The sequence below is a fragment of the Centroberyx gerrardi genome, chromosome 5, assembly GCF_048128805.1.
Source record: "Centroberyx gerrardi isolate f3 chromosome 5, fCenGer3.hap1.cur.20231027, whole genome shotgun sequence".
NCBI lineage: Eukaryota > Metazoa > Chordata > Actinopteri > Beryciformes > Berycidae > Centroberyx > Centroberyx gerrardi.
In genome coordinates, this window is record NC_136001.1 from 3,982,840 (window position 1) to 3,997,272 (window position 14,433).

Here is a 14,433-nt window from a genome sequence, read left to right on the forward strand (position 1 = left end):
GCAGCACAGTGGCATGGTGGGAGGAGACTGGAGTTGCCGAAGGAGGCGTTTGACCTCTCTGACGACTAACACAGGAAACTGCTGCTGTTACCACATCCTACACAGAACAACTACAATCCAAAGGATGACATTGTCACTCAACAGGTTCTATGTGAAGAGAATTAGTCGATAACATATTGCATCGCTGTAGTTTACAGATGTAGATATTCTTTTCATTGTGGAAATAACTCACAATGGCAAGATATGATTTTTCTTGCCTGTAATGAGCCCACAGCCTACTCTAAAAAATAAGAGGTAACTTTAAAATCAAATGAATGTTTATAAGCCCTTTGTATTTGATTTATAAGTCAAGAATAGTTTTGCTAATACATAATTTGCAAAACATTACCTAATGTAGTGTACATGTAACTTCCTAAGGAGAACGTGAAGTCATCATTATTCGTAATTAATGATGAACAAATAATTTGTTGAACATTAACAAATGATATCTAAATGCTCAACAAAGTATTTACACAGGTTTTTTTCATTTTCTTATAAAATATTTGCCAGAATATTTCCATGTAAAACAATTAGATTCATCCAGCTGTATCTTACCATGTTTATTGGATGTAATTAAATTGTTTAAGTCAAGCATATCTATATTGCATAGACCCAATGTGATTTGTCCCCAAATCAAACATATTGATTTGATGTGGTTCATATCCTGCCTTCCTCACCCCCTACTTGGTTTCCCTTACCTGAGCCAGCGTTTGTATTCCCCAACACACACACACACACACACACACACACACACACACACACACACACACACTCACACACACACACACACACACAATGAAGAAAATAAGCCAGTTCTGGTCCAGATTTGGCCCAAGTCCGGTCCAGCAGGATGTAGCTCAGTGCTGGCCTAGTTACGGCACGTGATGTGGATTTGGGCCAGATCCGTTTTGGTCTGGGTTGATTTTCAGCGACCTGGGTTATACCACAGAGCAGTGAATGGGTTATGTGTTTGATTTTCAGCAACCTGGGTCAGTGCCTTTGTCATTTAATGATTTAGCACTTGGCTTGTTGTGTTGGCCAGTGGATGGGATTCCCTGCAGTCTGGTCAATCTGGGCTGGATAGTGTATGTAATGAGAGAGTAATGAGAGTTTGCCAGTGAATGGGGTTTTTCCTACAATCTCAGCAATATGGGCGGTTGAATTGGCTAAGCCAGACCATATGAATGGGCATCTTTTGCACAATGTGTTACCATTTAATCAGATAAATAGGGTGACTGTATTATGGAAAAACAGTAGTCTACCGTCACTTTTTCCCTGTGTCCTTGTCCCTTAAGCCTCAATGGATCCTCTTCAAAATAATTTTTTCTAAGTAGTTACAATCTGGGTACCCAGAAAATGTAGCTAGGCAGAATCAAGGTTCATTTGGGATGGGGGTGAAGGCTGATGGTTTCCCTCCTGATAAAACACGCCGTCTTTGCCGACCCTCCTGCAAAAAACAGAAAAAAGAATCCTGATCATTCCTCAGACAAAGAACCATGTAATTCCATTTAAAGCTTTCAAATGGGTGATATTTTCCAATCTGTGTGTTTTCTTAAACACAGCAGACTTTAAGTGATGTACAACATTTACAACCACTTTGTTAAGGCAAGTCCATCTTATAAACATTCATATTCCAAATAATACAGTATGTATAGACTACGCAAGTTTTAGTAGGTCAGATGTTCAAACTATATGAAGACAGAATTTCAGACATCACTATAGAATTTAGAAGGAATAAATGGGAGGAAAATGCTGAAGCCTTGTTTAACACAGCAAGTTGACTGGGACATCTTGTTATTTCCAGCAGCAGGGAATAAAATATACAGTAAATCAATGCTAAGGTACAATCACACACAAGTGTTTCATCTCATTTTGCATCAATTTTGTGGTTTGGACACACTCCTTTTTGTGTCTTTTTTATGTCTTTTTGTGTCTTAAAGTCTGACACTCCATTGCATACTCTGTTTTGATAAGAATTATGTTTTGGTTGGCAGCACAATTTGATATTGACCATTTTATATCAAAATGCAGCAAGGACTAAAATTTAGCAAGGAACAATTCCAATATTCTGATGCTAGGATAACTCTTCTGTATGATGTACTACCTCATTTGACACAGTTATTTGTATTTTTCATGCTGTGTGTAATTAAGGAGTATCAAATTTTGCTCTTTGAAAACTCCATGCGTTTGCCACTATGCCACTAAGTTCACAGGTGTGTATCTATGTTTGTTTGTGTGTGTGTGTGTGTGTGTGTGTGTGTGTGTGTGTATCTCCAATGTGAATGACGGTAAAGAGTTTGCAGAAACAGTGATGGTTATTTGCTGCCACCTAGTGGTTGAATCAGATTCACTGGAGACAGACTAGTGACATTTACCTTCACTTGACTGATTTTCTAGACAATTACTCTGACATGAATAAAATACTTCTCTGTCCACCTCTGATAGCAAAAGAAACATCAAAACCTTAAGTTAGTGCAAACACTTTTATTGAAGCACAGATAAACACACATTCAGATGTACGGGCAATTTACCTGCAGGTCTTTGGAATGTGGGAGTACCTGGAGGAAACCCACGCCAACATGCAAACTCCACACAAAGGGCTGGAGCTGGGAATCGAACCCTCACCCTTCTTGTGAGGCCACAGTGTTAATGCATTAATCTTGAAAAGAACAATGCTCCAGATTTTCGTGTAATGATGAGATCTTTTGTTGTCATAACCAGAACTTTTCTCTGTGTTGAGAAAAGAACGACAAGGTTGAAGTTGGTTTCTGAAAACTGGCTTCTCATCCAGAAGAGAAGGAGAAAAATGAAAGGGGAATAGGGTATTGGTTCCAGCCTGGCCTGATAAAAGTTTTCGATCTCAAATCGGGGGCCTATAATGGTGCTGTGAGCAATCTAACAGGGGCTTTTTAAGGGTTCAATGTTTTTGGGGAAGGCAAAAGGGATGTCTGCTTTCCTAGGAGATAGACTTGGGCCTAATGCAGATTTCACCACCAATATGTCCCAATACTGTATGTCCTGTGTTATAAATAGAAAGGTCACTTTCTGATGGATCAAGGTATATCACTGACGGGGGGCCGGAAGGATTGCGCTGCCATTTGATGTTGTAGTCATGGACATGAGCATTGTGGACAGTGCATGAGTCACAGAAAGTTGGAATATTCAGCATGGCTGCCATCAGGATGTTAAGCTAAGTCAGGAATAGGCAAGTATGTGTCATGGAGGGCCAAGAGTCTGCAGGTTTTCATTACAATCAAAGACCACAGCAGCTGGTTGAAGATGTTGCCTGGGTCTCATGCTGAAATCCATAACATCAAACATTCTGTGGCAACTGACCATTCAAGAGTGCTGATTTGATTAGATATGGCCATTCTAATCATTGCAGTCCTGTGGTTGTATCAGTGGCTCAAATAATGACCGAATCCTGGACAAATATGCCTCAAGGTGTTACAAGGAGGGAAATAGCATCTAACTTTTATTTTGATGACACCAAGCTCTTGAAATGCATGTGACTTCACGTAATCACTTCCCGGTCTGTGGCGGCAGAGTTTGAATAGATACAGTTGGGAGGCTTTTTTTTGTCATTTCTGCCTTTTTTGACAGTTCAAAGTAGAGACAGACAGGAAAGATGGGGAGCGAGAGGAGGATGACATGCGATCAAGGTCCCAGGCCGGATTTGAACCCAGGACGTTGTGCCTTAAATCTCCTCTATAACCATTCTACCCTTTAGAAAGGATATGGATAATCAATGTTGTAGTGTGCTGCAATGTAAATTCCTGCATTCATCCAACAGAGTGGCCACTGAGTACTTCCTGGGTTTCTTTTCAAGACTTAATGTGGGTTGAATATGAATTTAATGTTCAAGTAAAGACATGAATGCACGTGGTGTGTAGAGTTGTTGGTTATCTGGGTCTGAAGCAACAACTTCTGATTACTAACCATGGGCTTTCCTCTTAAAGATTAAAGGCACACTGTAGTGAACTGGACCTAAAGCATTTATGAATTGGACAATATAAAGTATATCAAATAATGTAGTGAAATAGCAGAGTAAGTGGGATAAAGCTTGAGTCCCAGTCCAATCCCTGTCTTGATTAGAGGGACTAGATAAAGCTTTGGTCATCCTGGCCTCAGATGATGTATCAGCTTAGTGGAAATGCTCCAGAGAACGGGTTTCATGAAAAAACATTCTGCCAAAATGAACACGGCAAAAAAACATCAGTCGTCATTAAATATTGATTTTATTTCAATAGAATAGTCATTCAATTTTGTTGTGAGGAAATGGTTGAGCAGAACAACTAACCCGCCAAACAATGTATTACAAAAATAAAATGGATTTTGTTAATTGTACTGACTAAGATAACACCAAAGGTACGTCCTTTTCTGTTCCTCCTTAGATCCAAGTGCATCTTGGATATCTTTTATTATGAGACGGGGCTCACAAAGTCGTGCGTCCCTTTGTTTCTCTTATAGTCCCACCGAAGTTGACCCTCGAGTCACGTGAAGGAGAGAAGAGTCCAGTTACACAGCACTCTGCAGGCGTGAATTTACCTCCATTTAAAAAAGACTAAGAGTCTAACAGTCCCGCAACATTTAATTTGGAAGTGTCCCTGCAGGGAATCGAACATGGGTCTCCTGATTGAGAGCTGGGAGAGCTAGGTGAACAGAGCGACAGACCCAACGACAGACATTGCGATCCTTAGAGCCTTTCTTAGCCCAAAGTCTCATTTTCTGTTAGACAATTGGGACACCTCCCATTCATCTAAAACCTCATTTCCCCATTTCTTTTTCTTGATGTGTATTAAAAAGACCAAGTGCCAACTTCACGCCCAATTGGATACTGATCATGGCCACTGGGTTCAGGAAACAGGAGGAAGAGGCTACTATGAGGCAGTCAGGACTCAGTCAGGGTCACGCAAATACTTTCCCTTAAGACCCTTATCCATAATCCTTTACTTCAGCCTTGGAAATAGCACTATGTGAGCCAGAGGCTTGGTTGGGATTGGACTAAAAATACCTTATGGTTAGGTGTGGACGCTCTATGTATAGAAAGGGCACTCTTTTTTTTTTTTTTTTTAATACCACAGTTTTCATTATTGAATATCATATTAACCAGACGTAAAATACTTAAGAGTCATTATTGATTATCAGTGATTATGCAAGTGTTTGTGCAGTTAGAAGAACCTTTCTGCAACATCTGGCTGAATCCATGCGAATCGACCCAATTTCTACACTTGCTCTTTATGAACAAGGTTTGGTGCATTTAGAGTTTGAACAAGATACTGCTCCTCTCCCTCTCAACTTAGTTAGGTTCAAGCACTCAACTAGCTGTATAAAAGATGAGCATTCTTTGGCATTGAAGGTAAAATCTGATATAACCGAGGTTTTGGCTGCCGAACATGACTCCAAATACTAAGCCTGGTGTTATCAGTTTTCCAAAACACCTGAATCCTCAACACAGGTTCAAAGTTCTTTAAAACTCAACATTCAAATTGGGACTTCGCCTAGGAAAAAAAAAAAAAGGATCTTCAGTTGATTGGTTTCACTTCCCAAAAGTAGACACAGAGTTGTTAAGGAGCTGAACAGGTCAAACTGTAGTTTGACATTCTGCTGGTGATGCTGTGAGCAGACAGCTAAACTGAGATAATGAATCATAGCAAGGTTAGAAACACCTGGATTTAAACCTGATGAAACTGAAAAACAGCCAAAAGGCCAACTGACACTTGAAGTGTTTGTGTGTTTGGCTGTCTTGTGACAGAAGGAGCAACACCAGAAGTACAATAAATGGAAGGAAGAAAGAAAATTATTTCCAAAAAAGAAAGGACTCCCTTGGCTTTCGTCCCAACACAGTTCTCAACTTGAAGATTGTGACTTGTTCTCAACTTAACAGGGGTTCTTCGTCACAGTGTAACCACAAGTTAAGCCCTTCAAATGATCAATAATACCTTACAAGTCAATACTTTTAATTAGTCGTTTATGCAATTATGCAGTTGCCCTGAATCACATTAAATTAATCCATTAATTCCAAAACAGAAAGCTCCAAAAACAAAAACAGACAGACAGGAAGCCGGTCCATGCCCTGCACCACATCTCAAAAAGAAGACAACTAAAACTAAAAGAGAAGACCAGTTGGAGTTGTAACAGAGTTCAGCAGCTCTCAAGCAGTCTATCAGACACCTCCGACCTGGTGTGTGTATATCTATATGAATGTGTGCAATAAGCTACGATGAACAAAATTTCTGAAGAGATGTCACTGTTGAACAGAATTCATAAGTGTAGGCTTGCATTTCGTGAGTACGTGATGTGCTGAACCGTGCGGCTGTCAGATCGTTCATCGTTTGTCCTCAAGCTTCCTGACTGTACCACACGGTCCGACTCTGGTAAACCAGGCTGCGGTGCCGGGGCTGCAGGCAGTAGGCGATGCTCTGCTCCACCTCCTGGCATCGGCGGAGGAAGCGGCATCGATCCCTGGCCAGCTCCTCCCAGGGACCGCGCCGGTCCTCCTCCTCCTCGCCACAACTGGCGAAGAACTCTTCCACCTCCTCACAGAAACGAACCTGGACAGGGGAGGAGGAAAGGTCTCGAGTTAAGAGTGTTCGTTGGATCATTTAGTGGCGGTTGTCCAGACCTGCACTAGAAGTTGAGAGCCAAAATAGGTCTTCAACAGGGTGTACAAAGAATTTGAATTTACAAAGTTTGGGTAGTGGAAGTGAAAAAGCCTCAGAAGTCCTGTATCAGGGTATCTGTGCGTTTCAGAAAGTCAAGTCTAAGACTTTTTAAGACCTTTATAATGCTAAATGGAATTGAATTTAATAAAAATAAATTAACAAAGAGCAGGCAAAAACAGACTATTTCTGACTGTACAAAGCTAATGAAAGTTCTAAAATTATAAATGAGCAGTATAAGGAAACCAGGAAACTAAATGTTTAGGGACAATTGTGTGTATTAAAGCTGATGCAATGAAAACAAAGCCTGTTTAGCAAGTTGTATTAACCCTGTCCTGTATTTATCTGAATAATGTGACCAACTGGAAGTGAAGTAGTGTAATACCATCTAAGAAAATAAAACCCAACACTATTTCCGGTCCCATTCACATCTTTAGGGGGTTTGCCTTACTTTGCAACTTTGCCCTGACTAAATCACTGAATGTAGCCTAAAGATTCTACCATTATCTAATTGTATTGTTGCATCAAAATGTAACTTAATTAAAATAAACCTGTCATTTGTGAAAATTACAACTGCTAAAACTGTATTTAAGACATTTAAATAGTTATAAGGCCCTAAATTTTCATAACTTAAGACTTTTCACACAGATACCCTGTGCACAACTATGGAATCCTGTTGATTTGTAGGCTGATGTTTCACTTTCAGTTTTACAAACTTAAAATAGTAAATAGTTTAGTCTGATCAGAAAAAGCTGCACCTCCCATATACTTTCTGGGGCCACCAGGCAACACAGTTTCTGAGATTAGCCTGAATTAGATGAAATGTGAATTATCACTGTGGGGTAATGAAAGAAGCTAGGAGTTAAAGAGGCTAGATCAGTGCAGAAGGATCAGGCCAGCTGAGCCAGAGGAGTTTAATCCTGCACTAACACTGCCAGGGTTAAGGGTTTGAGTCCCACTGCGGCCACCCGTGTGAAAAGTGTATACACTTTGGATAATGGTGTCCACTAAATGGCAGCTGTTACAATACTAATGTGACTGTAATCATTGCTGTGCTCTCTTACATTGTATGTCAGTTCCATTTACTCTATGCAAACCACTTTGCTTTTATAAAAGACTGCTGATACCACAGAAGCAGAATTAGAAGAATTTGGAAAAACCATGAAATAACCAGGATGAGAGAACATCCAAGTTCTTAATAAGCAAGTCCCCTTAGAGAAAAGTGTAGCAAAAATGGAGCACAGCATCAAAGCAGTATTTATTAGCCCTATATGAAAGTCACATCTCTACACAGACTCAGAGCTTAAGGCAACTTAAGCTATCAGACTATCATCATTCTAGAGTACACAATCACAACTTTATTATTCTAAAATGTATTAAAATCCCAACACTGTTAGAAGGAGAAAGAGGCCATCAGATATTAGATTTTCTCCTCTCTCTCTGCCTCCCTCCCTCATCTCAACCCACTTCTATTACTGCAGTTGCTAGGTAAAATGCCAGGTCACAGTTTATGGTCGAACAGAGAAGGGCACAGTTGAAGGATGGCAGGACTTTGGTGTTCAATATGATTTATGCAGAAAGTCATCTTGCCCCTACTAACTATCCCATATCACTCTACAGATATAGATTATTCTTCACAGCAACAAATATCAGAATATGTGAGGTGACAGGGGTCTAAAACTACCAAAAATGTGTAGTCGCATGTATATTGGGACAGTACAATATTTTTTCATACTTTTCCACACTTTTTTTGGTGCAATTTCCAAATTTATCCAGACCTGGAAATAACCTTTTTTTCCCACACATTTCCAGACCTGGGTAGGAACCATGTAATCTTCTAATGGTGCTACTGCCACAAGACCACAATACAGTGCAGCTATATTGCACACTGCTCCTCAATCTCATCTCTCTACTCAATAGTTACACCAAAAGACTGGAGTACTAGTTGTTTGCAATTACACCTGAAGTAACAGACATGAGTACATTATAAAGCCACCAATGGAGACTGTGAAGTCTACACAATCGAATACGACAAGAGAGTATTTTTTCTAGCGTGGCTGTTTCAATGCTAATGAATTAGGGTCTTGGCTGTGGATGATGCCATCTGGTATGACATGAAGTGTATAAATGCAGGTTTTAAAAAGCACTCTGCTCTCCTTAAGAGCCTCAATAGGAAGCCTCCACCAGACCATCCCGGGCCAGGAGGGAGGGATGTGTTGCACTGGATTTACATCATTTCTTCCTGCAAACAAAAAATAACTCTCCCATAGTCGAGATGGAATTTCCAAACTGGAAATGCCTGTCTGATCAGAGGACGCATTTCCAGACGACCACAAATGTTGCTAATAATTAATGAGATGCAACCCTTAATTATTATCTGAACATAGGAGAAATGAGTCGACACTTCCTCCTCAGTTAGCTACTTATTGACAGTTTCTTGGTGATATCGCTGTGGTAAAAAGGAACTCATGGATTCCAAGAAATGGCAGCCACAAATTAAATCACATGTTTTTTACAATTTAAGTGCTAGCATGTGACTTGGATACAGTAGATCTGTTTTGATAGATCTACCTTTATATAAAGCTCAACAAAAATTGCTGTTGACCAGCAGTTCCAGTTCCAGTCAAGTGTTATAGTTTAGCATACAGAAGACTACTATGACAAATATCCCCAAACAAGCTGCTGGCTCAGTATGTGTGTGTTGGTCTGCGTGAAAGTGCATAGTTCATCAGCCCAAAGGGGACTGACCTTTAGAAGAGAGCATAGGAGACCCTGTACTGTTATATGAGTCATATCACTAGTCATTTGAAGCCTTTCCTGCCTGTGTCAACCAGTAGTAAAATAAGATGTTCTAAATAAAGTAACAAGGAAGCACAACCTCTCAGTCTAAGATGGTTTGCATCAAAGTTTCAGTAGGAGCCATCATGGCCTGGTTTGACTAGTCTAGCAAGTGTTGGCCTCAAAGTCATACGCTATTCAAATAATTTCAAAAGTACATTGCTACTTAACTCTAACATGCCCTGGGAGCAGTAATTCATTGCACTACTCATTGTATTACTTTTTTCAGTTACTTTCAAAATTGCCAATTGTGTTTTAAATGAATAGAAGAACTCAGTAGCCATTATATCTGTGCAGCACACAGCCTGTGAAGGTTTTTCATGCTCAGAGAAAACTTGAAGCTCTGTTTATAAATGATATTATAGTTATCACGTTTTCATGTTGCATATTACCAGTACATTACAATTTAATACATTACCATTACTTGATAAATAGCTTTTATCAAGATCATGAATATTGCTTTTATACAACAATTCTATAAACAAAGCAATGGTAATTTGAGACAACAAATGTTGACTGTTGCCTTTTGTTCATCTCCGCCAACAAAAGCAGTTCCCTCAGGATGTCACTACCAAGTGTTGCCAAGCAACAAAATATGTTTATATTAGAACAGCTTTAGAAAGCGGAGTGATACAAATAGTAAAACGTCCCTGTCTCATGGAATGCCTCCTGTCCAATCAAATTACTTGACCGGAACTAACTGTTTTATAAGACTTTTTAAGAGCCTGTCTGATGCCAGTTAGAGTTAAATATAAGACCAAGTTCCCAACTGAAATAAACTGACATTTTTGAGACCTTTTACACTGAATGTTAGACTTTAGGACAGACAACTGTACGCCACTTGATACTGGGAAAACCAATACTATTACTGTAATATGTTACTACCCAACATTGCCTAGCACAAGTCGTCAAAATTAACCACACACACGGTGACTGCTGATTAGAGGGAGAAAGACAATGTAATGTATAAGAGAAGTGGGACAGAGAAAAAAGAAAAAAAGGAAAACAAAGAAAGAAAGGAAAACAAAGAGCATATTGACCTTTTTCGCTGTGACACAGCCCAGGGTGGTGGAGGTGATAGATGATGCCACAGTGCTGGCCAAGGGTTCAGAGAAGCCACTGTCCAGCCTCTCCTCCGCCTCCTCCTTCCTATATTGGGGCGGTGACACGGCTGCAGTATGACGGGGGGAGGTTTTCTTGCCCCTGCTCCTAGCCCTGGCCCCGGGCCCTGCCTCGGCGGGCGCTCGAGTCCTGAGGGAGGCCTGGAAGTTGAAGGGGCTGTAGGGATCCGAGGAGGAACTGAAAGACGTCCACAGGCGAAGGCTCTCTGCTTCGTCCACCTCGCTGGCCGAGGTCGAGTCGTCCCAGGTGTCATAGCTCTGTGGTGGGGAGGCCGGGGAGCAGGAGAGGGGCGACGGGGCCTGGTCGGGGGAGGAGGCCGGGGTGGAGTGGGGGGAGGCTGAGGCTGCTGAGGCGGCTGTGGGGATGGTCCTCGGGGCGGTACTGTTGGTGTGGAGGCGTGCGGTGAAGTTTCGGGGGTTGTATGGGTCCCGGCTTTGGCACAGGGAGCTCCACAGGCGCTCCGTCTCAGAATCGGCCTCGTTGTCCGAGTCAGAGCCTTCACTGTCGTCGTCATCTTCATCACCCGAGTCGGACAACTCTGAGGAGCCCTCACTGTCAAAGCCATCGTCATCCTCACTGGACTCTCCGTCTGATTGGCTATCGTCGTCATCTTCGTCGCTGCAGGGGCTGCCCATGATGTAGGCGATGGCCTTATTCTGGCACCGGGGAGTGGTGACCACTGTAGCGGCCACAGACGGACCCTCCTGAGTGGGTGTTTCTTCTTCTCCCTCATCCTCTGAACCACTGATGTCAGAGCCCTCCATCACTTCCTGTCTCTCCTCTACCTCCATTCCTTTAACTGGCGTAGAGTCTCCCTCCTCAGAAATCTCTCCCTCCATTTCTGTCTTCATGGTGGCACGGCCTCCCTTCGATTCAGCTACCTGCTGTGGCTCCTCTTCACAGTGGGCTTTCACCATGAAAAGGTGGCAGATATGAGAGTGTTCCTCTTCCAGACTGGAGTAACCATTGTCCTGGTCTGGGGTCAGAAGTGCCACCTCACTGCAGGCGGCGGCAGCTCCTGAACTAATTAGATGGCTACTGATGCTGATGATGGGCTGGTGGTTTGGTGTGGATCCATCTGATCTCTGGAGAGACTCTGGTTGGGCTGTTTGAAGGCCTCCATTGTCAGCAGGCTCCTCTTTGTGGCCGGACTGTCCAGCGTTTTCTCCTGGCATCGATTCCCTGCTGCTGCTCTGTACAAACAGCTCGGTTGTTTTGGCAACGGTGGCTTTTGTACCAGCCGCCGGTTGTTGCGGACAATGCTGGCCTGTCACCGTCCCCTCTTTACCCCAAGATAAATTTGATGACAGGCTCTGAGAGCTTTCCTCGCTTCCCCAAAAGCCGCCCCACCAGGTCCTACCGACACTCTTCACCGGGGAACTCGCCGCCTCCGTCGGCCAGTCCTTCCCTCCTCCGGCGTGTTTTATTTCCTGAGTTGACGCCGGACTCACCAAAACGTGACTGAAAAAGCTCCTGGCGGTCGATAAATATCCAATCTGGGTTTGTTGACTAATGGTCACGTCCAATTCATCCGCGTCTTGAATCCCTATTTCGCGGAGGGAGTCTGTGGTCAGCCAATGCAAAGTGCTCCCACTCCTCGGCTCCATGAGGCCGGCGGCTCCGTCATGCTGGCACCCCAGGTAGGCCAGACGAGGCGCTGGATGCTGCGTTAGAGGCAGTATGTCGTCCAGCTGCCCTAAAAATGCGCGTTCTTCATCAACAAAATGATGCTTTAAATCTCCACTAACCCAGCCGGCTACATTATCAGACAAGGCAGAGTTCCGACGTCGCCCCGGTAGGTATTTTTGGAGGAATGACAGTGCAGGCCTCGACACCACGGAGAGCAGGCTAATCCACGAGCTTTCCTGGTTGTCAAGTCCGGGAGAGGCCACTCCATGACCGGTCGGAGAGGATGGGCTTTGCCCTCCGGAAAAATGTCCCTCGCCACTCATATTCCTGAACATTTTGCACACTTCGTCCAAAACAAACAATGCGAAAAACAAACAAAAAAAAAATATATATATATATATGTATATGAATTTAAGTGACCAACATAGCTTACTCAATCGTTAGTGCTATGCAATTTGCGGTTAGCAAGCTAACGTTAGCTAGTGATAATTTGACAGCTGTCAAATTGCAGAACAAGGCTGCAATGGGTACAGTCTAGGTTAATTCTAGGAGCAGTTCCAAGCACTGTCCATTTTCACATGAGAACGTCTGTTTATTTCAGTTATCCATGTTTTTACACTGACCAGCAGACATACGAGTTAGCTCTGCTAGAGGGAATCCAGTGACTATCATTGTCCATGTTAAAGGCGCCTGTCGCGGCGTTCAGACCGGGGACATTTTGCTGAGGGTGGTGGTGGTTACACTTCTTTCTTGTAGTGAGCCTCGTAAAAACAGGAACAGCAGTGGTATGGAAAGACAGGGAAAGCACTCTTGAATCGTCGTGTAAGGAAAAATCCAGGCCAGACGATGAAAGACAAGCCATTTTGTTTCTTTTATGTCGGTGAAAACGCCGGTGGCGGCTGGAGGTTCCCTTCACTTCCAATGGTAGCCGGTGATGCTAGTAGGTTAGCTTAGCATAAGCAGCTGAACACGAGAGCGATAACAGATTCAACAAAACAGCGATAGATCCGAAAACAGCTGTCGTTAACGTTACCCTCGTTATGTTACTGAAAGTGACTTCAAGTGTTAAGATTGTCTTGCTTTCGCTCTCAAAGCGAATTTTCTCAGTCGTGTCGTTTCCTTCTATGGGGTTGCGCTTCAGTTGAGGATTTCATCAGAAAGTTTAGGGACCGTCGCAGAAGAGTTGACGGCTGTGTAAATGACACGCCAGGGAGAGTCGTTGTGTTACTGGTGCGAAGGAAGCATGTAAACCATATGGCGCACATAGGCTTGTTACATAATGAAAGTGAGCCCAAGGTCTGAATCCGCCCACTGCAAGTCTTTTTCAAAGCCATGTGCTTATCAGCGTGTCCCTTCTCAAACAGCTTCTCCTGCCTATTTGGGGTCCAGGGCATCAAAATGATTAAAGACAAATGGTCTTGCCTGCAAAACAGGCATTTTTTGCAGGCAAGACAAGATTTTACACATGCAACACTTGTGTAATATCATTATTGATTTCACCTTCCAGTGGCTTTGTCTCCTTTATGTGCCTGCACAGCACTGTAGGCCTAACAGCTGAATATCTCAAGTTAGGTAGCCAGTTCACTAAACCCCTAAAGGGATTGCATAGAATTGTAATTTTACTCCATTTTATTTATTGAAGAACCCGGTTTTGCTGTTGGATGAAACACATTTAGCACCTTATCCTATCTTATCCTATGCAAACATCCCAGCAGTGAATTTTTTATTTTTTTTATTTTTTTACTATATCTAGTAAACACTTCAATGTTGACAACTTTTATCGGAATAGAATACTATTTTTTATTTTTATTTTTTAGAAATTTACCAATTCTATGGAGGGTCTACTGTACTTTAGATCCAGTGAGTAGTACAGGACCGTCAAGCTGCATCACGTGTCCTCTTTCAGCAAGGCACTGTCTTATTCTGCATTAAAGATACATGAGGAATGCTTCTCCACTTAAAAACAAGGTTGCACACAGCAGCAACCGCAGCTGTCTCTGTGTGATCCATCAATGATTTATAGCATCAGAGACATTAGGAACAAACAGTATATACAGACAATATTCCATGGCGTCATTGACTACTGTTGTTGACTTTAACAGCCTTCAATATCCCATAAACAAGCATGAAATACACTTAAGTC

The 14,433-nt window shown here is 42.5% G+C and overlaps 1 protein-coding gene across 1 annotated transcript; it reads right to left on the reverse strand.

Annotated features, from left to right (window-relative positions):
- Positions 1-4,241: 4,241 nt before the first annotated feature.
- ppp1r15b (protein phosphatase 1, regulatory subunit 15B) lies at positions 4,242-13,431 on the reverse strand. The gene is made up of 2 exons (XM_071914836.2): positions 10,580-13,431; positions 4,242-6,593 (listed from the first exon to the last, which is right to left on the reverse strand). Exons 1-2 carry the CDS (start codon positions 12,623-12,625, stop codon positions 6,381-6,383), a joined length of 2,259 nt encoding a protein of 752 aa, XP_071770937.1. The 5' UTR covers positions 12,626-13,431; the 3' UTR covers positions 4,242-6,380.
- Between the last annotated feature and the right edge of the window lie 1,002 nt (positions 13,432-14,433).